We start from the raw sequence: 24668 nt of genomic DNA on the forward strand, positions 1-24668 counted from the left end.
GGGAATTCTCCAGGGTCTGGCGACCGACAGACCCACCAGGTAGGTGAACCATGGGCGCCTGGGCCAGTAAGGGGCTACCAACAGAACCTCCGCCCTCTCTGTCAGTACCTTTCTGATTGTCCCCGGAATCAGGGGAAGGGGGGAAGGCATAGAATAGCCCTTGGGGCCACCTGCACCGGAGCGTTGATCCCTTCTGCTCCTGGTGCTGGGAACCGTGCAAAGAACCTCAGGAGCTGCGAGTTCTCTGGAGATGCAAAGAGATCCAGAATTGGATGGCTGAACTGTTCCGTCATCTCCTGGAACAGACTGGGATGCAGTCGCCATTCCAATTGGTTGACTGTGGGCCTGCTCATCCAGTCTGCTTGCACATTGGAAACTCCAGAGATGTTTTCTGCTCGCAGGGACAACAGGTGTCTCTCCGCTCACCTCCACAACCGAGTCGCCTCCTGCATTAGAGATCTGGAGTGCCCCCCGGAAGGTTTATGTGGGCCTTGGTGGCCACATTGTCTGTGAGAAAAACCTGTCTCCCCATCACCTCCTGCCTTAGATCCTTGAGAGTTAAGCGGGCAGCCCGAGTTCTAGCCAATTTATGTTGTGGCCGAGCTCCTCCTGTGACCACCTAACCTGGACTCCCAGGTGAGTCCCCCAACCATACAGACTGGTGTCGGTGGTGATGGTAATCCTCTGGGGCTCCCTATACAAGCAACCCTGATCCATGGCTCAGGACTGCCACCAATGGAGCGAATGAAGAACCAGCAAGAGGACGTGAATCTTCCTTGGTGAGTCATTCCTGCCCACCTTCTGGTAGGGGAGCAGGAACCACTGCAGGTTTCGGGCAGGAAGCGGGCCCTGGGACGATCCCAATGCACGATATCATCTTGCTGCAAGAGACGGTTCGATGGTTCTAGGTGGCATTTCTCCAGGTTTATCAAGAACCCATGCTCTCGAAGGATCCTGATTGTCGATATCATATCCTTCTCCACCTTGGATCTGGAAGAGGATGCTATCAGGATGTTGTCCAAATAGCATAGGATCCTTATGGGTAAGGATCTGAGGTATGCCGCTATGGCCACCAGGAGTTTGGTAAAAGTCTGTGGGGCTGATGACAAGCCAAACGGGAGAGCCCTGTATTGAAAATGGTGGCTGCCATAGCAAAACCTCAGGAACTGACGGTGGTTGGGGTCTATGGGCACATGGAGGTAGGCCTGTCAGGTAACCGAAGCCAAAAAAATCTCCCTCCCACAGGCCCTGTGGAGGGAGTGCACCTTGAATCTTCAGTAGATTAGATGCCTGTTGAGCCCTTTCAAGTTGAGGATTGCTCGCCACCCCCACCCCGGCTTTTGGAATCACAAACCAAATTGAATAGAACCTCTGTCTCTCCTGGTCTCCAGGAACCAGGATGCTAGATGGCCCATACGTCCAGCAGATGGTGGATCGCCGATTCCATGAGATCTGTCTTTGAGGGGTCCCTTGAGATGGGGCAGCACACAAAGGCACTGGGGGGGAGGAAATAAACTCCCGAGAGAGACCTGACCATAAAGTTGTCAGGATCCAAGCATCCGTCATGATCTGTTCCCACCTCTGCCAGAACAGTCCCAGATGGCCCCCTGTGGGAGAGGAGGCTTGGGTGTCATTTGTTGCATCTAAAAGGTCTGCTGGAACCCCGAAAGGACCTTCTGTCATCTTGCCTCTGATGCCCTCTGGCAGCATTGGCCAGTCTATTGGCCTGAAATGAGGATCTTTGGAAGAAGGGCCTGCTTTGACGGGGAAAGCTTGCTCCAGCTGTTTAAAGGAGGATTTTCTGTAGTAGGGTGGAGACCTGTAATCAAAATGCCTCCCCTGGGAGGGCAGGATCTTTCATTTGTCCCTGGTTTCCATCAAAAAAAGGGATCCAGGGCCTTTCCAAAAAGCCTCTCTCCCTTGAAGGGAGCAAACGCCAGCTTCCATTTGTTTCTGGTGTCCATCTGCCAATTTCTTAGCCAGATGAGCCTACATGCCATTACAGATGAGGCCATGGCTCTGGAAGAAGTTTTGGCTGACGTGAGGGTGGCATTAGCTGTTGACTGAGCTGCGGCTAGTATCTTATTTAAGTCCTGATGCACCCTGAGGTCCTCAGGTGGGATTCTACCCTGCAGCAGCCTCAGCCACCCATTAAACAAGGTAAACTCAGACCCACTGGGGCGGGTGTACCCCCCAGGGGACTCCCACTGTTTTTTAACCACATTCATAAATGTTTGGGGCACAGGTACAGCGTCCACCAGATGCTTTCTCAGTGAATAGGTAATCTTCCTGATCCTCCCCCTCTGGGGAAAGATCCGGGGTGACCTTGTCCCTTTTTTTAAGATGAGCCGTGCTCTTAGCCTTAACCAGCAGTGTCTTGGAGAGAGCCAGCTGGAAAAGGTCCTTAAAGGAGGGGGGACCTGCTACCTCCGACTCCCCGTCTGAAAAGCCCTCTCTGGAAGGAGGTTGCTCTTGGAAACATAAGACTGGCTTCTTTCCGAAGGGGTTGCAGAACTATTTCTGAAGTAGATCAGCTGTTCTGCAGAAGCCTGCCCCTGCCCCTGAGGAACACCTCTGTTGGTGTCCAAACCAGGCAGCTGGCGCAGCCGGTTGAGCCTGAAATTCTTGTCTAATTGTTTGGGAGATCCAGGCTGTCATGAAGGATGGCATCTCTTGCCTGTGGGTCTCCTCAGGCTGCAACCCAGCCACTAGTAAAGGTGGCTTTTTTATTTTCAGGTACAGGTCTGGTTCTGCTGGAGGCTTGGCTTCCAGGTGCAGCAATCAAAAATCCTTGTGGTGGCTCAGAATTATTATGAATGGCTTTTGCCTTGATTTGGAGGATTCCCTGCAAATCCTGAGTACTTGAGCCACCAGGATATCAGGCAAATATTGTCTATCTGCCAATTGGTTTTCCTGCCTGCCATCTTGTGGGAGCAGAGAAGAGATGGCCCTGTTTTCAGCCATCTTGGAGTCTCTCACCGCCTTATCAAACTCCTTATCTATGGCTTTTTGTCTATGCCTGGCCTGCCTATCTTCTGCCCTAGAGAGTCTTTTAGGGGCTAGGGCTCTTGCTCTGATCCTAGCTGCTGCCTCCAGTCCAGTAGACCTGGACTTAGTTGATCCCCTTGCAGCTCTCTCCCTACTCTGCTGAGGAACTGATAATTCTTGGCCAGCTCCCCTGGTGGCCATTTTGAGCCCGTCAAAAATAATTGTCACTGACAGGGAGAGAGAAAAGGAAAAAAGGGGCAAAATAAAAATAAAAACAAAATTTATTTGATCTAAAGCTGTCTGCTTTGGTCACAGCAGCTGTCCACCACTTCAGGAGGCTAGTGCGACCCAGAAGTGGTGAGCTCAGCACAGCTCTGCAATTTAAGGCAAGAGTCAAAAGGAAAAAGGAAAAAAAAGGCTGACTCTTTAAAATTGCTACAAGCCCTGACAGATCAGAGGCTTGCAAGCCAGTGCTGGCTGTACCACAATCAATTTGGAAGTCTCAAGCGTCTCACAGCTGCCACGGTGCTCTGGTGACTGGACAGGGGGTCAGGATTCAATCCAGATGGCCAGTACCCCCCAAGGGACAATTCTGGAGACGAACTGCAGAATTGTCCTGAAACATCTGAAATGGCCGCTGATGCTGAAAAGGGGCAGAAGCGCCTCGCGTTTTTTGCAGTTAACACAGATCAATAAGAACGGACCGGGAGAAAGTGAGTTGAATAAGACACTGACTCCCGCCCCCCAGCCCGGGCCATACGGGCTCTCAGGGGCACCTCCAACCAAATTTACAATCACAATTCCAAAAACCAGTGTACCAGCAAAGAATTTTTTTTTAAAGACAGTCAAAAAAACGCAAAAAAAAAAAAAAAGTGCTAACTAGCAAACCGGTTAGCTGTCAAACCTGCTCTAAGCCTCTCGAAGAAACAAGAAAGAAAACCTCAATTCAGGGGTGAAGATTCTTCTACAATCTGAACTATTCAGAATCCTTAAAGGGTGGTCTGAACACGCTGAGACCGAGTGAAGAACTGGGGACTGTTACCAGGGGGTGTGTCCTCAGTTTTTCAACTCAGTCTGCAGAGCTATGAGACTAGAGACTACCCCATCCCATCCTGGATTCTCGCTTCGGCTCAGTGGAGAATTGGAGACCTTGTGTACCTCTCCACAAAATACCTAAATTTGGGGTTGCCATCCAAGAAACTGGGTCCTAAATATATTGCTCCATTTCCAGTGACTAAAATAATCAACCCTGTCACAATACAATTAAAACTACCCTCAAGATTTAGAAAGGTGCATCCCATTTTTCATATTAGCCTCATTAAACCAGCAAACATTCTTACTTCTGAAAGCCAATTTAAGCAACCTGGTCCTATACTGGATGTCACTATGAGATAACTGAAATACTTGATTCCCATAGACGTAGGGGGACCTTGCAATATTGATAGGGAAAGGATATCCCCTATCCGAAGCATCTTGGGTTATTTATTCTGATGTGCATGCCCCTCGACTGTGCAGACAGCTCCACCTCAAATATCCTACCAAAGAAGTGGGGGATACTTCGCATAAAGTTTCATCTGTTCATTCTCTTTTCCCAGGTAGATCTCTGGTAGAGGGGGCAGCCTGTCAGGCTCTGTTAGGGATAATAGATGATCTGAGCACATCAGCACATTTGCAGGAGCCATCACACCCTGCCAATGATAGATACTTCCGGGTAATTGCGACAGCTGCAGCGAATCATAACGTGCAAGGGTCATCCATAACTTGAAGGGAAACTCCTATTTGTGTTTGATGGATTGTTGGACATTAATTTGATGATTCTGCCAAAGCCAAACTGAGAGAGATAACAACAGCTGGTGCAGCTGTTGAATCAACTGTGATGAAGAAACGGGTGATGGGGGGGAAGTTTAACTATTTAGTTTACTTGCTATGAGATAGGAAACATGAGCGATGGATAGGTGATAGGGAAGGAAATAGTGGACTTATTAGGTAAACCAGATGATGGGAATAAGGGGTAATTAAGAGAATAATTAGGGGGTGTGGATAGGAGGTAGCAGCCTTTAGGTGTTTATACCTTTAAATAACACTGTAAGGCAGAAGCTTCCAGTGCTAACCTAGACCGGTTGGGATACCGTTCTTGTCGGATGGAAAATTTGGTGTTTGACATTAAAAACCTTGAAACCTGCTTTCTGCTCTGCATGGTTTGTGTGCAAATCTGCAAGTTTTCAAAGACCACTAAGAGTAAGATCATAACATATACTTTCCTCTTGTAGAGAAGTAGTAAAGGTCAAAAAGAGAGGAATAGGGCAGGATGACATTTTAAAAGAGAAGAAATTTTATGGGGGGGGGAGAGGATTCCAAACTTCATCTGGGATAAAACTATCCTGTTGTTTTGCACTTCCTTTAGCACTTTTCCTGCATCTACAGTAACCCTCTTGAAGGAAGATTGACAAAGAATTGAAGGACTCTCTCTGCAAAGGACTCATTAGGAGTCCCCCACACACTTCCCTTCAGACCAGCATGCTTAATTTAATATTTATCAAAATTTAGATATTAACATGAACTATTACTAAATTTTAATTTTCAATTTTGCAATCATTTGTTAAGCCACATTGTTAAGTCTTTTTTAAAAAAATAATCATTGTCTTTCATCTTTTTATAATAATTAATCAGATTTAAGTAAAAAAGAAAGCTTAAGAGCAAATCTGGTCTGTTTTTTAAGTTTTCTGTTCACAGCTTACTTAATCAAATTTAAATGTTTATATGTTTCTAAAATGGCCATGCTTCAGAAAATGATTAAGAAAAATATCAAGAGAGAAAAAAAGCTAAATATGTGGGAGGAGATATTATTGAGGAAGCATTGCTAGCGATGGATAGTCTACATGGTCAATTCCAGAATGTGGTGGTTCACCAATAACCTTCTTCTTCTTTTTCTTCAGCGTTTGTCTCGCGCTCTGACGAGGTCCGCTAATGTCCTTGAGTACTGCTTCCACGCCTCTCTGTCTGCCACGTATGTCGGGTCTGCCTTCGCGATCTCTAGATCGGCCTTGATCGTGTCCATCCAGCGTTGCTTAGGTCTACCACGCGGTCTCGCTCCTCCGACAATCACCTTCATCGCAGATTTGATTATGGATTCTTCCTTGGCGCGACTCACATGGCCGAACCATCGTAGCCGGGACTGCCTCATGACCGTGGGGATGGGCACGACGTTGAACCATCTGCGCACTTCTTCATTCCTGACGCGATCGAGTAGGGTGAGGCCTACCGACCATCGGAGCATTCGCATCTCCATTGTCTGGAGTCTGCTTTTGACTTCTTTGGTCGTCGGCCAGCACTCTGCGCCGTATATGGCCACGGGGCGCACCACAGAGTTATAGATTTTCACCTTCAGGTGCATCAGCATCTTCTTGTCACAGAGGACGCTCGTGACGGACTTCCATTTGCCCCACGCTGCGTTGATCCTGGCTGCCACCTCAGTTTGTAGTAGGCCTTCTTCCCCAAGAGTAGTTCCCAGGTATTTGAAGGTGGAGGCGCGCGGTAGCTCCTGCCCGTTCACGTGGATGGAGCCTGTCGTTTCGTTGTCAGTGGTCAGGTATTCGGACTTCTTTAGGTTCAACCGGAGCCCGAACTGCTCGAGGCGGTCATGCCACTGTTGGACTAGGTGCTCGAGTTCAGCCTTGCGCAGGTTGTCCAGGAACACATCGGCGTAGAGCAGCGTCCATGGGGCGGGCGTGTGCAGGTCGTGTGTAATTGTGTCCATCACCAGAATGAACAGCAGTGGTGAGAGAGCAGAGCCCTGGTGTACGCCGACGGTGATATTGAACTCCTCTGATATCCCAGCTGCCGCTTTTACATGGCTTTTGTGACATCTGTATAGGAGTTGGACCCATTGTACGAGTAGCTCGGGCACGCCGTGATCTCGCAGTGCGTATCAGATGAGATCGTGCGGGACTCGGTCGAAGGCCTTTTCCAAGTCCAAGAAGGCGGTGTGGAGCGGGATTTTCTTCTCTCTGTGAGCCTCCATCAGCATCCGCACACCGAAGATGGCATCGGTGGTGCCGCAGTTCTTGATGAATCCGGCCTGGTTGACGCTGATGTCGACGATGTCCCGAATGCGCTTATCGAGGACGCGTTCGAAGATCTTCATAGTGTGTGACAGTAACCTGACCGGTCTGTAGTTGGAGCAGTCCGCTGGTTCACCAATAACCAAGAACGATAAACATGGTCAATCCAATGGTATAACAATATGTGACTCATTATCTTGTAGCAATTCCCATGAATAAAAAATAAAATGTAAACAACACGATTTTGAAAAAGAAGCAACAAAAGTCATATATGTATCAAATACTATAAGGCTTCAATGCAAAAAACAAACAAACCTTGAAGAAGAAATGAATCTAAAGTCTAAATGTATCATCTGATTGGCTTTCCAATTTCTGACTATTCTTTACTGATAAGTAAACTCCAATGGACTTTGGATACAGCAAATTAAATAGAAAGAAATTGGAAAGAGTCTGCACTTTTTTCCCCCACTATGTCAGAGTTCATTTTACTTTTTTGAAATTGCCCAGCAGAATTTCTGTTTAAGAAAAATTGTGTGCAAGCATTGCTTTGATTCTGTCATTCTGTTCATTACTGACATGACAAATTAAAAGAAATACCATAGGTAAGAAAAGGAACTCCTGACTGCATAAAGAAAAAAAGTTGGTAGTACAGCAAATTTCCCTAAACCACAGTATGCTTTAATATTGTGTGTGTATATTTTCCTCATTTTATCAGCTAAATAAACTTTAGCAATAGAAAAGTTATAGCACTAATTTTAATTCTAGCTCTTACTACTTTTTAAGTTTGCTTTATCATGAACAATAAATATGGAATGGAATGGAACGGAATAGAATGATTTATTAATTGGCAAAATATGATTAGACATACAAGGAATTCGTCTCTGGTGCAGAAGCTCTCAGTGTACATGCAAGGAAACATGATAATCATCATCATCATCATAATGCCAATAAAAGGGGGAAGATGGATATTAAGGATAAATAATGCTACAGCCATATTACAGGTACCAGAAAATAAGTCCTAGTTTGATTTTTAAATATAAATATAAGCCCTCTCCCAAAAATAAGCCCTAGTAATCATCAGTCCGGGTAGGTGGGCAGGGCCAACACAGTAGCGAGTGTACAGGGGCCGGCAGTATCCAGCAGCAGCCATGGGCAAGCAGAGAGACAGTGGGACCAAGTGCGCAGGCATGACAGATGTGTAAATCACCCAAACATCATTAGGCTCAAGGGCAGAAAATAAAACACTGCAAAAAAAAGAAGAAATTGAAGCTGTAAACCTGAAGTTGAAGCTGTAAAATTGGCCAAGAAGGGGGTGATGAAGCTAGAGGAGAAAATCTATTTCCTCCTGCCCTCTGGGCCAGGAACTACCACTAAATCAAGCACATGTCCCCTCACAATCGCTGCCTTTCCACCTGTGTTTTCAGAGCAAAAATAAATATAAGACCAAACCTTATTTTCGGGGAAACACGGTAATTGGGTAAATACACAGACATAAGACAGCACTGTGAGAATTGTGTGTTAAGCAGTAATGGCCTGAGGGGAAAAAATATCCTTGTGTCTAGTTGTTTGGGCCTGCAATGCCCTGTAGCACCATTCCGAGAGGACTTGAAGCAGTTTATGTCCAGGATTTGAGAGGTCTGCAGATACTCCTTCTGCAGTCTTAGCTATCTGTTGGAGTTTCTACCTGTCCTGTTTGATTATTGTACCAAACCAGATAGTTATAGAAGTACATATGAGGCCTACTCTGACACAATTTCTGACTTACAGGAGGAGATTCAGATGCCCCCTGGAGCTGGAGAATGAACAGAGCAGAGCAGGGCAGGGCAGAGCAGGAAAAGGAGTCCTAGTTGCCTCTTGGGGATGGGAACTCCCCACCCTTCCTGTTTACCAGGGTTGTTGGAGGTGTAGCAGCAGGTGGGAAGCTAGTCCCACGTGTGCGGCCGGAGGTGGTGGACGATTGTTAGACGGCAGAGGCTGAGCAGGCAGGAGTCGCAACGTGGCAGTGACAAAGACAGCTGGGCTGCCTTGTCACAGCTCCACCGTCTGTCTTTACTTGCCCTCAGTTGCTGTGGCTGGGATAGGGAGGGCGGATAAATGCCCAGTGCATCTGACAAGCTGGATTGCGTGTCTTTTATGCCCCTAGCCTCTGCCTGCAGTTTAAAGGGCCAAGTCAACAGCTGTGCCACTCAGACCCACCTGTGCTGTATGGACTGCAGGGCCCCAAAGTGCACAAGTGCAGTGCCCTGTGGTGGGGCCAGACAGTTTATTTGGATGCCCTGGCTCCCATCCAGTTGGCCATCATTGCTGGTCAATGAGCAGCCAAGGAGCTGAAGCTGCTGCTGGGCACTGCCTCCTGTGCGCGCATCCAGGGGGAGCGTCTGGTAGGGCTGGGCCCAAGTCCTTCACCATCTCCAGGGCTACCCTGCGGGCCAGATCTAAACCTATTGTAGGATGGATCTGGCCCACAGGCTTTGAATTTAATATGTCTATTTTACAATGTCTTCATTATGCTTTTTCTAAAGATGACATTGTTAAAGTGTTTAAAAGGTTAACACATCCCATGCATTCTATTTTTAAGTTTCAATAATTTAAAACTTTTTTTAAAAGAGCAATATTTAGAAGAAAAGGATTGCCTGCTATACAATGCCTATGAAAATAGTATAACAGTAACATAGTAGTAATTTGTTCTAATAGACAAACTGGGCCTTTTAGGCTTTAGTATGCCTTTGTGGAATTGGATTCTTTATTTTCTTACTGACAGACCCCAATATGTGTGAGTTGGGACTAATATTTCTAACACAATTTTCTTGAGCACAGGTTTTTCTCAGGGCTGTATTCTAAGTCCGCTGTTGTTCACCCTGTTGACCCATGACTGTTGTGCTAGGTTTACCACCAACCATATTATGAAGTATGTGGATGATAAAACAGTAGTGGGCCTTATTTAAGATGACTGGTGTGCTTACTGCAAGAAGGTAGAGAGTTTAGTGAACTGGAGTAACAAAAACATTTTAAACGTAGGAAAACTAAAGAGGTCATTGTCTATTTCAGAAAAGGCAGGCCTAGCCACACACCTCTAACATATTGATTCACCTATGGAGATGGTTAGTAGCATCAAGTTTCTGGGTGTGCAGCTAACGAGTAGACTACCTTGGTTGGTCACCAGTGAGACACTGGTGAAGTGGTCACAGCAGTGCTTGCATTTTCTGCGTTGCATGAAAAAAGGTCATCTTCCTTCACCTGTCCCACTTTCTATAGAAGAATGATCAACAGCATCCTGTCACATTGCATTAGTCTCATTTGGAAACATTACTACTTCAGACAGAAAGTTGGTGCAGAGAGTGGTAAGGATGATAGAAAAGATCATTGGTAGTTCACTTCCTTCTATCCAGGACATAGTGTCAACATTGGAAGCCATTTTTTTTCTTTTGGAGCTTCAAGGCTGTCACATAGCATGAGCAATGCTTGAGCAGAGTCTGCAGCATTGTTTGGGACAATACGCATCCTCTTCACAACCTGTTTTCCTTGTTACCTTCTGGTACGAGGCTTCGTGGTATCCAAAGCAAAGTTTTCGCTTTCCGCAATGTATTCAAAATGGACAGTGATTAATCCGTGTGTATGGTATACATATTTTTTTTATGTATGTATATAGCATGTGTATATTTATGTGTTGTGCTTGGGTAGGTATATATTTTCTCGTGAGAGCAGGCAACAGAATTTCATTTTTAATGTGGGCCAGTGTACTCAGTTTAAAAAAATAATAAAAGATCTTATTTAAAGAACATTACTGATGCCCTTTGTTAATGCCTGTAGAGTTCTTTACAAAAGGCATTGAAAAAACTCCCTTTCCTTCATGTTCCAGTTGATGCATTGGATAATGAGCAAAATGATCTACTCTGAATTGTCTATAGGGGCCTCAAAGTTCTTCCTTTACTGTTAACATCCACATGAAAATGAAAGATGAGGCAATTCATTAGTATAGGATTAGACTTCATCAACACGCTGATATTCCATTATACAACTGTATATTAGGCCAAACAAAGGATACAAAGCTTTTCTTCTAATGTCTCAAAACTGTGTGGACTCAGCTGGGGAAGATATGACTCAACCACTGAGTAGTTGTAAGTTTGGGGTCCCTTAGTTCAGGAGAATCTCCATCTTTACAACTGGACGGGGTTACACTCTTCTGGGTAGAACTTGTATAATTTGGGTATGATCTTTGACTCTCATCTCCTTCTGGAACAGCAGCTGTGGCTAAGACACAAATCCATACTGTATATCAAGTACACCTTTTCCCAGCTCAGGCAACTTTGCTCACAATCCTTCGGCTCAGAGTAGAATACTGTAACATGCTCTGCCTGAAGCTACCTTTGAAACTGGCCCAGAAGATGCAATTCATCCAGTATGCAGTGGTTAAGAAAACTATGGGTATACTTCAATATGCCTATGTAATGCAGGCTGCATTGGCTCCCTATTGCAAGCTATATTCTACCTATAAGCTTCCAAGTGAAATTCAATTTATCACTTGTATAGCCATCATGCACAGGGACAGGATATTTAACATTACCTCTTTCCAATTAGCTCTGCTTGTCCCATGGCATTTGACAGAATGGGCATACTTTGAATCCTGTCTACAAAATAACTAGTGGGACCCAGGAGGCATATTTTTTCTGTCACAATATCTATCTAATGGAATGAGATTCAGATGCCCCCTGCCCCAATCTGTTGGTCTTATGTTAGGCCATGAAAACCTGATTCTTCCTTGGGTATTGGGTTATGTTATAGAATCAGCTGCCTAAAATACCTTGAAATGTTGTCAGATTTGATTATTCTATTTTTCTGTTTTGAGAGTTTATGGATATAGGATATACAGAATCACTTTTGCAAATTGGGCAGCAAATTGGGCAGGTAGTCCCAAGTTACAATCAGAATTGAGCCCGACGCTTCCGGTTTGCAAGGCTTCGGCGGCAGCAGAAATCCGCGATCGTGCGCGGTTCCTGCTGCGCTCGCTGCTGGAGTGCCCTCGATCCAGTTGGATTTGGAGGCTATAGTTATCCCGTAGAGATAACTGAAGACAGGGGAGATCCGGGCAGGGGTCCGGGGGAATCGCAACCCCCCTCCTCAGCCGGCTTAACTCCCTTTTCCAAAGGCGGTGGAGCAGCGGTCAGCAATGGCCGCCACAAAGAAGCTTTCAGCCGGACAAGAATGTGCAGGAGGAAGCTGAGAAAGTGAAAGTTTTTGGCTGAACCGGGACAACAAGTAACATCTAAATACCCTGGACATTCAACTTTCTTAAAGATACATTGTTCCCTAAGATCGTAAAAAGCGCAGATGAAAGTGAAAAGGGAAAGTTTGTTTTTTCTCACTCTCCTTCCCTACGGAGATAGCAGATAGAAATCGGAAGAACCCGTTTTGGCAACAGAAGGTAATCAAATTTGAAAATTAAAGCCAAGGGGACATTAAAGATTTCTGAATATTGGAATTAAAAAATTTAAAAATTCTTTTTTTGCTACAAGTGGGAAGGGAGAGGTAAAGAATTTATATTAAGACTTTGTTGGAGGAGACTGCTTGGAGCTTATAAGATCAGAGATAAACAGTAATAAGACTTCTAAAAAATACATTTTGGAACTTTGCAATTGAATTCTACCCCAGGAAGAGAAAGTATAAAAAGAAGAAAGTGCTAAATGAAAGAGCTTGTGTTGATTTGGATTGCTTGGTGACTTTGGGACTTTTGGAAACTATTTTTTGAAAGACTAAAAACATTTGGGTTGTTTAAAAAAAATCTCACAATGGCATTATCTGTTGAAGAATTGAAAATGGAATTCAAAAAGTTAAAAGAAAAGGAAAAAGAAGGGAAGGGCTCTTCTGGATCTGTTTTTCACTTTTTAGAAATGGCGATTTCTACCTACCAGGAATTACAACAAGAAGACTGGGATGAAGAAGAAGAAGCCATCTTTAATGAACAAACAACTTTAGCTGAGGAAGAAAAGGGAAAGAGGGGAAAGAGAATGGAGAATTTAAGATTTAAAAAAAAAACCAAAAAAGGGAAAAATAAGGTGAAAAATCGATACAATGTCAGAAAGCAACAGAAAAGAGGAATACAACAGAGAGGGGAGACTAAGAGGGCGGAGATTAAGAGATGGGTGGGGGTAAAAAGGCTAGATTCGACAAGAAAGGAAGGGGAAAAGGGAAGAGAAGTTATAAAGGCTTGAAACAAGATGTAGAAAAACAGGTTTTTTTTCAGAGACAAAGGGTAAAATACAATTAAAAAAGAGATTCTGAAAAAGTACATAAAACTGTATTGTAGTATTTGTATTTGAAATAGTTAGAAAATTGGAATATTATATGATTTAATAAAATATTAAAGGGAATGTGTAAAATGTTTAAGATTTAATGATAGAGTTTAATTTGCTATGGATCATTGTTTTAACTATATTATAAACTTATTATTTTCTTATTTTAAAATCTAGTACGTAGAATGTACTAAGCAGAATCAGAATGGAAATTATATATTATTTTAAGTGTTAAATTTAGGGGAAAGATAGAAAGGCGTCACACTTCAATCAGTTCAATAAGTGAACTGTTGTAAGTCAAGGACTACCTAAAATAGTGCAATGACAAAGAATTTGTTTCAATAATGAGATTCAGAAAATAATAATTAGTAAGGATTTTTCCCATGAAGTTTTTTTAGATGTAAATAATTTTAGCATGCGATCTAGAATAAGTTATACAACTGATTTAAAATAAGTCATACAACTGGTTTAATAAATATGCAAGCACATGATACATTCTAATGTTAAAATATTTTAAACATTTGTTAAGTTATACTATACATGTGTGTACAGCTGCAAATACATGGAACTTAAAGAAGCAATCATTCTGCGATGCTTTACATTTATACGGAGTGAATGTGTTTGAAGGGTTATATTTGACTTTAATGTGTTGCTTTGTGTGCTTTTAAATATATAAAGGAAGCAAAGGTTTTATGAATGGTGAACAATATCCCTACATTGATACTTTCTTTACAAGCATCTTTTTTTAAAAAAGTATATATTTGAACCACCAAAGAAAAAAGGGCAGGAAAAGCTAGAAAACAGCAAAGCAAAAAGGAAATAGAAAATTTTATAAGTCATGTAAAATTGAAGCTTTTGAAGTATCATTAAATGAGTGTTTCATAAAAAAGGTATTTCAAGAGATAGAACAAATTTATTTGAAGCATTATAATCCATAAAGGTTCATAATTAAATGTTATTTATGAACTATTGATGATAAACTATTATTGATATAAAAATTACTATTCTAGGGATTGAAATAATAATAGTGCAGCTAATAGTGCAAATAAGTGAATTAATCTGAGGGGGTTTATTTAGATACAAAGTTGATTGTATAATATTTCTTTAAAATTCAAATTTAATTCTATTACTAATGACAGATTTTAAATTCACTTTATAGATAAGGTTTTTAGTTTTTTATACAATATTTACATTTCAATCATCTGGTAATTGATTGATATAAATATTATCTATCTACATTTCAATAACATGTAAATCACATTTCCCCATATTTGATAGAATTATATTTGAAAATAGTTCATAATATTATAAATACATATAAAGAATATTATAGCATATATCGTTTCTAATAAAGAGAAAATATTGTCTAAATAGTTACAGATATTCTATATTTATATACACAGCTCAAAAAAATAAAGGGAACACAAAAATAAGACATCCTAGATCTGAATGAATGAAATATTCTTATTAAATACTTTGTTCATTACATAGTTGAATGTGCTGACAACAAAATCACACAAAAATTATCAATGGAAATCAAATTTAGCAACCCATGGAGGTCTGGATTTGGAGTTACACTCAAAATTAAAGTGGAAAAAAACACTACAGGCTGATCCAACTCTGATATAATGTCCTTAAAACAAGTCAAAATGAGGCTCAGAAGTGTGTGTGGCCTCCACGTGCCTGTATGACCTCCCTACAATGCCTGGGCATGCTCCTGATGAGGTGGTGGATGGTCTCCTGAGGGATCTCCTCCCACACCTGGACTAAAGCAGTGATGGCTAACGTATGACACGCGTGTCACTTGTGACACGCCGAGGCACTTTGACTGACACACCTGTTGGTGTGGGGAAAACCTGCACATTTAGAGGTTGCCTGTGCTCTGCTCCAATCCCTGCTCCCTGCTTGTTGTGTGGAGGCGTGGTGTCACCACTGCCGCAAGAACTTTGCAGCAGAGAACCAGTTTTAACCGCCATAAACTGAGGTTTGTCAGTTTCATTACCTCAGGAACGCTACAGGAGGAAAGGAGATCCATGAAGTTCACAGCCCTGTAAGGTGGCCTTCCAATCCCCACATCCTGCACCTGCAGCCCTGAGACCAGGGAGACGAGTTTCACAGCCCTGTGTGATCACCCCAGCCCAGTCCGTCATAAACCAAATTATTGATATTTCTTGAAGTGACACACGACCCGAGGAAGGCTACACTTTTCCCCAATTTTCGACACACCAAGCTGAAAAGGTTAGCCATCACTGGACTAAAGCATCCCCCAACTCCTGGACAGTCTGTGGTGCAACGTGGCATTGGTGGATGGTGTCAGATGGTGCTCCATTCAAAATTCAAGAAAGAAATACTTAGACTCCATAGATTAGAGAAAAGATATCTTTTACTGAAAATGAAGTGGTAGCAACCGTAGAATTCTGAATCTGAGAAATTAGGCGCACAAATCACATATACAAAGTGATGGAAATGTTCCCACTCCCAATAGTTCAAATGATTCTTCCAATTAAAAGTTGTGAATATGATCATGTGGACATCTTCAGGTGGTGATGAGGCCTCTGTCCGTTGACCTTGGCATATTTTGATAAAGGTTTGCAGCTGCGCAGAGAAAAGAAAGCTAAGCGAGAAATAGAAACCTAAACAGGTATTTATACTCCCCCCCTCCTCATTTTTACAACACTAGAATGTAACACCTCCAGCTCGCTTCCCAGACTCTACCCTCTCCTCCCCCGTTACTTATGGCAGCCAAAAGATGCAAAGCAATAGTAGAAGATCTTGAAGGCTGACATTCGGCCCTCCTAGAAAAAGGCGTTAGTCCTAGAAAAGAAAAAGAAATATAAAAGATACTAATTAATAATCAGGTAAATAAAATGGATACATTTCTAGGGTTTATCAGGATACTTTGTACGAAAGGCTTTGAACAGCATAGGGGCTCTAACATCTTTTTCATTGACCCATTCAGCTTGGGAAGAAGGGAAGTGTTTCCAAGCCACGAGATATTGGAGCCGACCTCTCCATTTGCGAGAGTCCAGAATTTCTTTAACTTCAAAATGTTGTTCACCTTCGATCAGTAATGGTATAGGAGGATCAGGTTGGGTCGGTCTTAGACCAGAGGTATGTTCAGGTTTTAACAAACTAACATGGAAGACCGGGTGGATTCGTAGAAGAGTTTTTGGTAATTTCAGTTGGACTGTCACAGGATTTACAATCCGTTCAATCGTGAAAGGACCCACATATTTAGGACCAAGTTTCTTCGACTTCTGGGTGGTTTGTAGATATCTGGTGGACAAGAAAACATTGTCGCCCACTTGATACGGATTCTGAGGAGCTCTCTTTTTGTCTGCAAACTTCTTGTGAGACTGGTGTGCGTCATCTAGCGCTTTACGAGTGACTGGCCAATTAAGTTGGAGTTGAGATATCCATTCGTCTAACGACTGGATGTTAGGCCTTTCACGAGGAAGTTCAGGTATGGGTACAAAATCTTGTCCTGACGCCACTTTAAATGGGATAAACCCAGTACTACTGTGTACAGAATTGTTATATGCCACTTCAGCGAAAGGCAATAGGTTGGCCCAATTATCCTGTTGATAGTTTATGTAACATCTAAGGTATTGTTCTAACACTGCGTTAACTCTCTCACAGGCCCCATTGGTTTGGGGATGGTGGGCGGAGCTTAAGCCTTGTGCAGAGCCTATTAACTTCAGGAATTCCCTCCAAAAGTTCGAGGTAAATTGAACCCCTCTGTCAGAAATTATATGTTCCGGAACTCCATCTAATCTACAGATATGTAGTATAAACAGTTTAGCCAACATTTTTGCAGAGGGAATCTTGGAACAAGGTATGAAGTGTACTTGTTTGGAAAACAGATCGGTTACCACCCAAATCACCATATTTCTGGTGCTTTCGGGTAATTCCACTATAAAGTCCATAGAGATTTCCTTCCACGGAGCCGTTGGTCTAGCCACATTTTGTAACAGCCCTGCTGGCTTACCAGGAGATCTCTTTGCTGATGCGCAAATTGAGCAGCTAGCCACATAAGTTTCAATGTCCTTCTTCAACATAGGCCACCAGAATTGCCACTTAACCAGGTGTAAGGTTTTCACGAATCCAAAATGGCCAGCCGCTTTAGAATCATGAGCTTGTTGTAATATTTGGCTTCTCAGTGTCTCTGGTACATACAACTTTGTTCCCATCCAGGCCAAACCATCTCTAACTGTATAGTTATTCGAATGAGCCAGGAACCAATGATCAAGTTTTAGGGCTTCTTAAGCATCCGCCATGAAATTCCCCGGGATGTACTTCAATGAGAAGTTAAATCACTTAAAGTACTGGGCCCAGCGAACTTGTTTAGGGGACAGCTTCCGAGGCATTTTTAAGGCCTCCAAATTCTTATGATCAGTCCATACCTCAAACGGGTGTTTCGCTCCTTCCAAGAAATGTCTCCAAGTCAATAGAGCCCAATGAACTGCAAAAGCTTCTTTTTCCCAGACGGCCCATCTTCTTTCGGTTTCAGATAGTTTGCGGGAGGTATAGGCACATGGTTGTAAAGTTCCTTTCTCATTGATTTGAAGTAATACCGCTCCCACGGCCACGTCGCTTGCATCGGCTTGGATCATGAAAGGAGCGTCCATGTCCGGGTGCTTTAGCACTGGTTCTGCAGCAAACAGCCGTTTCAGCTTTTCAAAGGCTGCTTGGCACTCCATGGACCACTCCAGCGGTTTGCTAGGCCTTGGCTTCGCCTCCCCTTTAGTTTTTAGGAGATTTGTGATAGGCATTGCTATCTTAGCAAAAGCCGGGATAAATTGCCGAATCCCAAGAAACTTTGAAGTTGCTTTCTGGTGCGTGGGGGGGGGGGCATTCCAACACGGCATGCACCTTCCCTGGATCCATTTCTATGCCTTCATGTGAGATGCGATACCCCAAATAGTCAATTTTCTCTTGATGGAACTCACATTTGGACAGTTTAGCGTACAATTTGGCGGCTCGCAGCTTCTGTAGGACTGACCGCACTAGTTTCACATGTTCATACCAAGTTTCCGTGTAGATAAGGATGTCATCAAGGTAAACCAAAACTCCCTCGTATAAATGTTCGTGTAACACCTGATTGATCATCTGCATGAATACGGCTGGGGCCCCCTGTAGGCCAAATAGGAGAACGTTGAACTGGAAACAACCCATCGGGAAGTTAAAAGCGGTTTTCCACTCATCTCCTTCCTTAATTCAAATTCGGTAGTACGCTTCTCTCAAGTCCAGCTTCGTGAAAAATTTTCCCTTAGCCAGGTGGGCTAGCATGTCCTTCATCAGAAGAAGGGGGTACACGTTTTCCACGGAAATTGTGTTCAGGTTTCTATAGTCAACTACCAAGCGCTTGGAGCCATCTTTCTTTTCACAGAACAGCACTGGGGCCGCTACCCGGGGTCTAGCAGGTTGGATGAAACCACGTTCCAAATTTTTATCGATAAACGATCTCAGCTCTTCTAATTCCTGTGGTGTCATCGAATATAGCTTCGGTTTCGGGAGCTTCACCCCAGGTAAAATTTCAATACTTCAATCTGTTGACTGATGCGGGGGGAACTCATCTGAGGCCTTTTCACTGAACACTTCCTTTAAATCCCAATATTCCTTCGGAATTTTCTCCTCCCCTCCAAGTTCTCGGTACCTGTGGAGGCTAACTCAACCGGATTCTGAAGCTTCGGCTGAGATCGCTCCTCCCTTTCTGGTCGCTGATTGGTACGTATGCGCAACAACCCCTTCCTCCAGTTGACGTGGGGGTTCCACTTCCGGAGCCATGGTAATCCCAATATTAGCGGTTGCTCCGTCCCAGGGGCCAGAATAGAACACAGGGTTTCTTTATGCTCTCCCATGGTCATTTCTAGGGGTTCCGTTATGAAACGTGCAGGGCAGCCCCCTGCCACCAATCCATCCAATTGACAAAAGGCTATGGGCATTTTTAAAGGTTTTAGTCTTAAACCCATTTCCTCTACTACTTTCGTGTTGATTACACACCTCGTGCACCCAGAATCTAGCAAGGCTAGCATCTCCCCTTCAGCCCCTGAGGTGGGTACCCTCACTTTCACTGGAATGGTCATAGGGCCCTTGTTTGGACTTACCAGGAAGTTGTCTTCCGAGTCAGATTTACTCTCTTCAGAGGAGGTCGGAGGTCCCAGCTCCTCTCTTTCTGGAGGGGCAACCTCTACAACCTCCGTCTTAAGCACAGTTTCGCGAGGCTTCACTGGGGGATTTTCAGGCTTCCTCCTTCCTTTTGGCACCCCCTTTGGATCCAACTTGGCCCTGCAGTCCGCAGCCCAGTGACCTTCCTTCCCACATCGGAAGCAGGCAGTGGGTTTGAGTCCTCCCGCCATCCCTCCCTTCTGGGGCTTGGGGACTTCTTGAGGACGTGGGGGGGAAGGCTTGCACCAACCAGAGCCCCCCCTGGCGTCTGCTTCGGGTTAGATCAATTTCCACCTCTTCTGCCAGCAAGTACCACATCTGCAAATCATTTGGGTCCCTTCTGGCAATGCATCTCTGGTATACGTCTTCATTTAATCCATCTTTAAACGCTTCTATCAGGGCTCCCTGGGACCAGCCTCGGATATGACACACCAGCTGTCTAAACTCTTGGATGTAATCAGCCACTGACCTCCGCTCGATTTATAGTCTTCATCCTGATCCTGGCCTTTCGCTCCGCCAGTGGGTCCTCAAATCTTGCCCGCAGCGCAGTCATAAAGAGGTTATAATTCAGCAGCTGGGGGGCGTTATCATTATGCAAAGTCACCATCCACTCTGCAGCTATCCCCTCCAGAGCCCTGGTAACACATCTCACTTTGGCTGCTTCTGAGGAGAATTCCTCCCCGTATTCTTCCATATAGCTCCAAACTTGTGCTAGGAAAAACCCCAAGTCTTTGGGATTTCCCACAAATTTTACTTCTAGCGGAGGCAGCTTGGGAGCTCTACGTCTTCTAGGGATTACACCTCCCGCTGGGGGCCCCGGGGCTGTTGCTGGCTGTTGCTCTGGCTCAGGTTGATTTATGGGGGTGGGGGCTGCTCGGCTTCTTCTGGCTGGGGCTGCTCCTCCTTCCCCTTCATACCTTTGTGCAGCATGAGGTTGCCCAAACGCCTCATTGAGGAGTTGCCTGGCTTGGTCCAGTAAAAGCTCTCTCTTTTCCCTCTCTTGCCATGGCTCCTCTCTTCCATGCCGTCGGGTGATGGTGATTCCAGGGGGGGAAAACTCCTCCGGATCCTTCCAGCCAACTTCCAACGACCATCTGGGCTTCACAGCTGGGATCTCTTCCAGATTGAGTTCCGCTAACAATTCAGCTCCCCGTGCCTCCTCCAGCAACAAAGACTCTTGGCCTCCAATGGCGCCCAGGTCCTCCTGGTCACTGGTTGGAGATGACATGATGTTCAGGCCCCCTCGGAAGAAACTGGATATTTTCTCCGGGTGGGCTGGTAGAGGGAGATTCAGAATAATGTCAGATGGTGCTCCATTCAAAATTCAAGAAAGAAATACTTAGACTCCATAGATTAGAGAAAAGATATCTTTTACTGAAAATGAAGTGGTAGCAACCATAGAATTCTGAATCTGAGAAATTAGGCGCGCAAATCACGTATACAAAGTGATGGAAATGTTCCCACCCCCAATAGTTCAAATGATTCTTCCAATTAAAAATTGTGAATATGATCATGTGGACATCTTCAGGTGGTGATGAGGCCTCTGTCCGTTGACCTTGGCATATTTTGATAAAGGTTTGCAGCTGTGCAGAGAAAAGAAAGCTAAGCGAGAAATAGAAACCTAAACAGGAATTTATACTCCCCCCCTCCTCATTTTTACAACACTAGAATGTAACACCTCCAGCTCACTTCCCAGACTCTACCCTCTCCTCTCCCCGTTACTTATGGCAGCCAAAAGATGCAAAGCAATAGTAGAAGATCTTGAAGGCTGACAGATGGAGCGAGACATGATGTCCCAGATGTGCTCAATTGGATTCAGGTCTGGGGAACAGGCGGGCCAGTCCATAGCATCAATGCCTTCATCTTGCAGGAACTGCTTACACACTCCAGCCACATGAGGTCTAGCATTGTCTTGCATTAGGAGGAACACAGGGCCAACCGCACCAGTATGTGGTCTCACAAGGGGTCTGAGGATCTCATCTTGGTACCTAATAGCAGTCAGGCTACCTCTGGAGAGCACATGCAGCCCCCTAAAGAAATGCCACCTCACACCATTGCTGACCCACTGTCAAACCGGTCATGCTGGAGGATGTTGCAGGCAGCAGAACATTCTCCACGGCGTCTCCAGACCCTGTCACATCTGTCACATGTGCTCAGTGTGAACCTGCTTTCATCTGTGAAGAGCACAGGGCGCCAGTGGCGAATTTGGCAATCTTGGTGTTCTCTGGCAAATGCCAAACGTCTTGCACGGTGTTGGGCTGAAAGCACAACCCCCACCTGTGGACGTCGGCCCTCATACCACCCTCATGGAGTCTGTTTCTGAGCAGCCACATGCACATTTGTGGCCTGCTGGATGTCATTTTGCAGGGCTCTGGCAGTGCTCCTCCTGTCCCTCCTTGCACAAAGGCAGAGGTAGTGGTCCTGATGCTGGGTTGTTGCTCTTCTACGGCCTCCTCCACGTCTCCTGATGTATTGGCCTGTCTCCTGGTAGCGCCTCCATGCTCTGCACACTATGCTGACAGACACAGCAAACCTTGCCACAGCTCGCATTGATGTACCATCCTGGATGAGCTGCACTACCTGAGCCACTTGTGTGCGTTGTAGACTCCGTCGCATGCTACCACTAGAGTGAAAACACTGCCAGCATTCAAAAGTGACCAAACCATCAGCCAGAAAGCATAGGAACTGAGAAGTGGTCTGTGGTCACCGCCTGCAGAACCACTACTTTATTGGGGATGTCTTGCTAACTGCCTATGTTTTCCACCTGTTGTCTATTCCATTTGCACAACAGCATGTGAAATTGATTGTCAATCAGTGTTGCTACCTAAGTGGACAGTTTGATTTCACAGAAGTGTGATTGACTTGGAGTTACATTGTGTTGTTTAAGTGTTTCCTTTAATTTTTTTGAGCAGTGTACTATTGTCTATAATTATAAAACAGTCAACCTATTGGGGTATTATGAAGTTCATATATCACTTCCTTTTGAATAGTGATATTCATTTAAAGGCTTCCAGCAAAAAGGTTTGGAATGAAGTGAATAAACCTAAGGGCAAAAATAAATTGCTGCTAAGTTTTTCTTAGAATCCCTTTCACCATTGCTAGCTTCACAGATCAACCTGACTTCACACTACTTTAAAGACCCCTGAAGATTTTGAATTAATTTGGGTCTTTTCTGCCCTAAAGATAGATTAACTCATAAGGAATGTGGTTGTTCCTGATTTTTTTCAGATACATTCTTTCACATGCAATAAACATTTGTAGGATAGAGCCTGAAGCACCTAGCTACTTTCACAAAGATAACAGAATGTTGTGGTGACAACCAGTGGTGGGATTCAAATAATTTAACTGATTCGCCCAGGGTCAGGCTGGCTGTCATGGGAGACGAGGCCTATCCCCATCCTCCAGCTCCACTGCACATGTAGGACGAGCCTCCTGTGACAGTTAACCTGACCTGGACGGACCAGTTGATAAATTTCCACCCTTTGCCAAAAGGCTGTTTTTGAGGGTGCTTGTCCGCAAGAGACCGTTATCGGTTCCTCCCTCCCATCGGCCCACTGGAAGGACCAGTTCCATTAGAGTGGGGCTGACCTGCCTAGCCTACAAGGAGAACAGGTGTTCAGGTAAGACAATACCCATTCTCCCTTGTAAGGCTGTGACAGGTCAGGAATGGGACATACTAAAGCTGGTGTCAGCTTTGAAATTCAGTTGCCACATTTTTTTCAGAGTTGGAGGAGTTGAAAAGTTCAAGGTTATTCTGTATGTCGCATTAAGAAATTCCAGTTGCAGTTAATTGGTTCTCTCTAATTGATTTATGAAGTGTAGAAGTGGGAGGAGAGAAGGAAGGAGAGAACGTGGATTCTGTGTAACGCGAGAAAAATTTTCACTTTGGGAAATTGCTTTAGACATACCATGTCTGTTTCTAAATAAATCAATTGGAGAGAAAATGTCTCAGAGTGATTGATATCATGGATACTTTCAAGATGCCTTACATTTATTTCTGAAAGACAACTTTTATTTTTTGAAGGGGCTTGGCTGATACCCCGGAGTTCTTTTCCTAGAGATGGAGAAAGATCAACAATCAGTCAAAGTAGGACATGTGCAGGGGGTGTTGAACAATTCCGTTAGGAGAATGAGCGCATACAGGGAGACATATTTGAGAGAAGTGTTTGAATAATACACACAGAGCACACAGATACACTGTACAGTAAATGTAGGTTTTTACTTCCAGAAAGGTTTAAGCAAAGTTCAAAACAAGCGGCCCAAAGTCATTCACAGGTTAAATCAGTCAGTTTTCAATCCAGGGATAATCCAATAACAAAGTCCAGCGTCAAAAACAGTTCAGTATCAGACTTACATCAAATCCAGGAATAGCAGTCAATTAGAAGGAACGGCAATACTCTCCAACAGAAGGAAACAGAGACTCACACACTCACTGAGACTCTTTTGAGACTAAGACTAAACAACCCAGTTTTCTGGCTCCATCTTATGGCCGTTTGAAAAACCACACCTAATTACAGTTTTGCATTTTCTTAAAGATACAGTATTAAAATGTCTATCCTGGTTTATATATTGTCCAACCCAAATAGCTGTTAGGTGACTCATATTCCCAACAGGGGGGAGCGTGTGGGGGCCCTCCCTCTGGAGCATTAATTGAACCTGCCAGCCCTTGTTTGGAGATGATGGATGCTTTCAGGATGGCAGTAGGAGAAAGAGATTTGGGAGCTATACCGAAGCATTTCAACTCAAGAAGTTGTTATAACCTAGATGTAACCCAGCTGTCTGAAGAGAAATCTTTCTCTAGCCCCAGGCATATTGCTATTCTGCCAGATTGGAGGGAAGAGAGACAATTGGGGTCGGAATTTTCTTAAGAACACAACCCCCAGTTTATTCCTGGAAGTCCATCAAGGACAGATTTACATCAACAGTTCCAGAATTTAAAGGTGACAGGTTTGGTCTCAGTCTGTTTGGACAGGTGGAAGCTTGAGACTACCCATATTCACTTACCCAAGTATCATGAGAAATGAGGAGACTATACAGATGCCAGTTGGAGGAAGCCAGAAAGAAGCATAAACTGACAGAGATATGTTGCAGCCTCCAAGGCAATCCCCTCATTTTCCAGAAGGAATTTTGCCCCCTGCAAAGAGTATCCCTCCAGGGTGGG

At 44.2% G+C, this 24668-nt stretch overlaps 1 protein-coding gene across 5 annotated transcripts in view; it reads right to left on the reverse strand.

Moving 5' to 3' along the window:
- Positions 1 to 24668, reverse strand: part of ZNRF2 (zinc and ring finger 2) — a 282520-nt gene that overhangs the window by 200326 nt on the left and 57526 nt on the right. The window contains exon 2 of one of the 5 annotated variants that reach the window (XM_087946148.1): positions 15705 to 16153. The exons of the other annotated variants lie outside the window; for them this stretch is intronic. Coding sequence (XP_087802274.1) covers positions 16008 to 16153 — 146 coding nt within the window. The 3' untranslated portion in view covers positions 15705 to 16007. Of the gene's footprint in view, positions 1 to 15704; positions 16154 to 24668 lie in introns of those variants that run through there. 5 annotated transcript variants of the gene reach the window in all.

This window comes from Notechis scutatus, chromosome Z, assembly GCF_049901735.1.
Source record: "Notechis scutatus isolate UNSWTSFEM ecotype Mainland chromosome Z, rNotScu1.2, whole genome shotgun sequence".
Classification (NCBI taxonomy): domain Eukaryota; kingdom Metazoa; phylum Chordata; class Lepidosauria; order Squamata; family Elapidae; genus Notechis; species Notechis scutatus.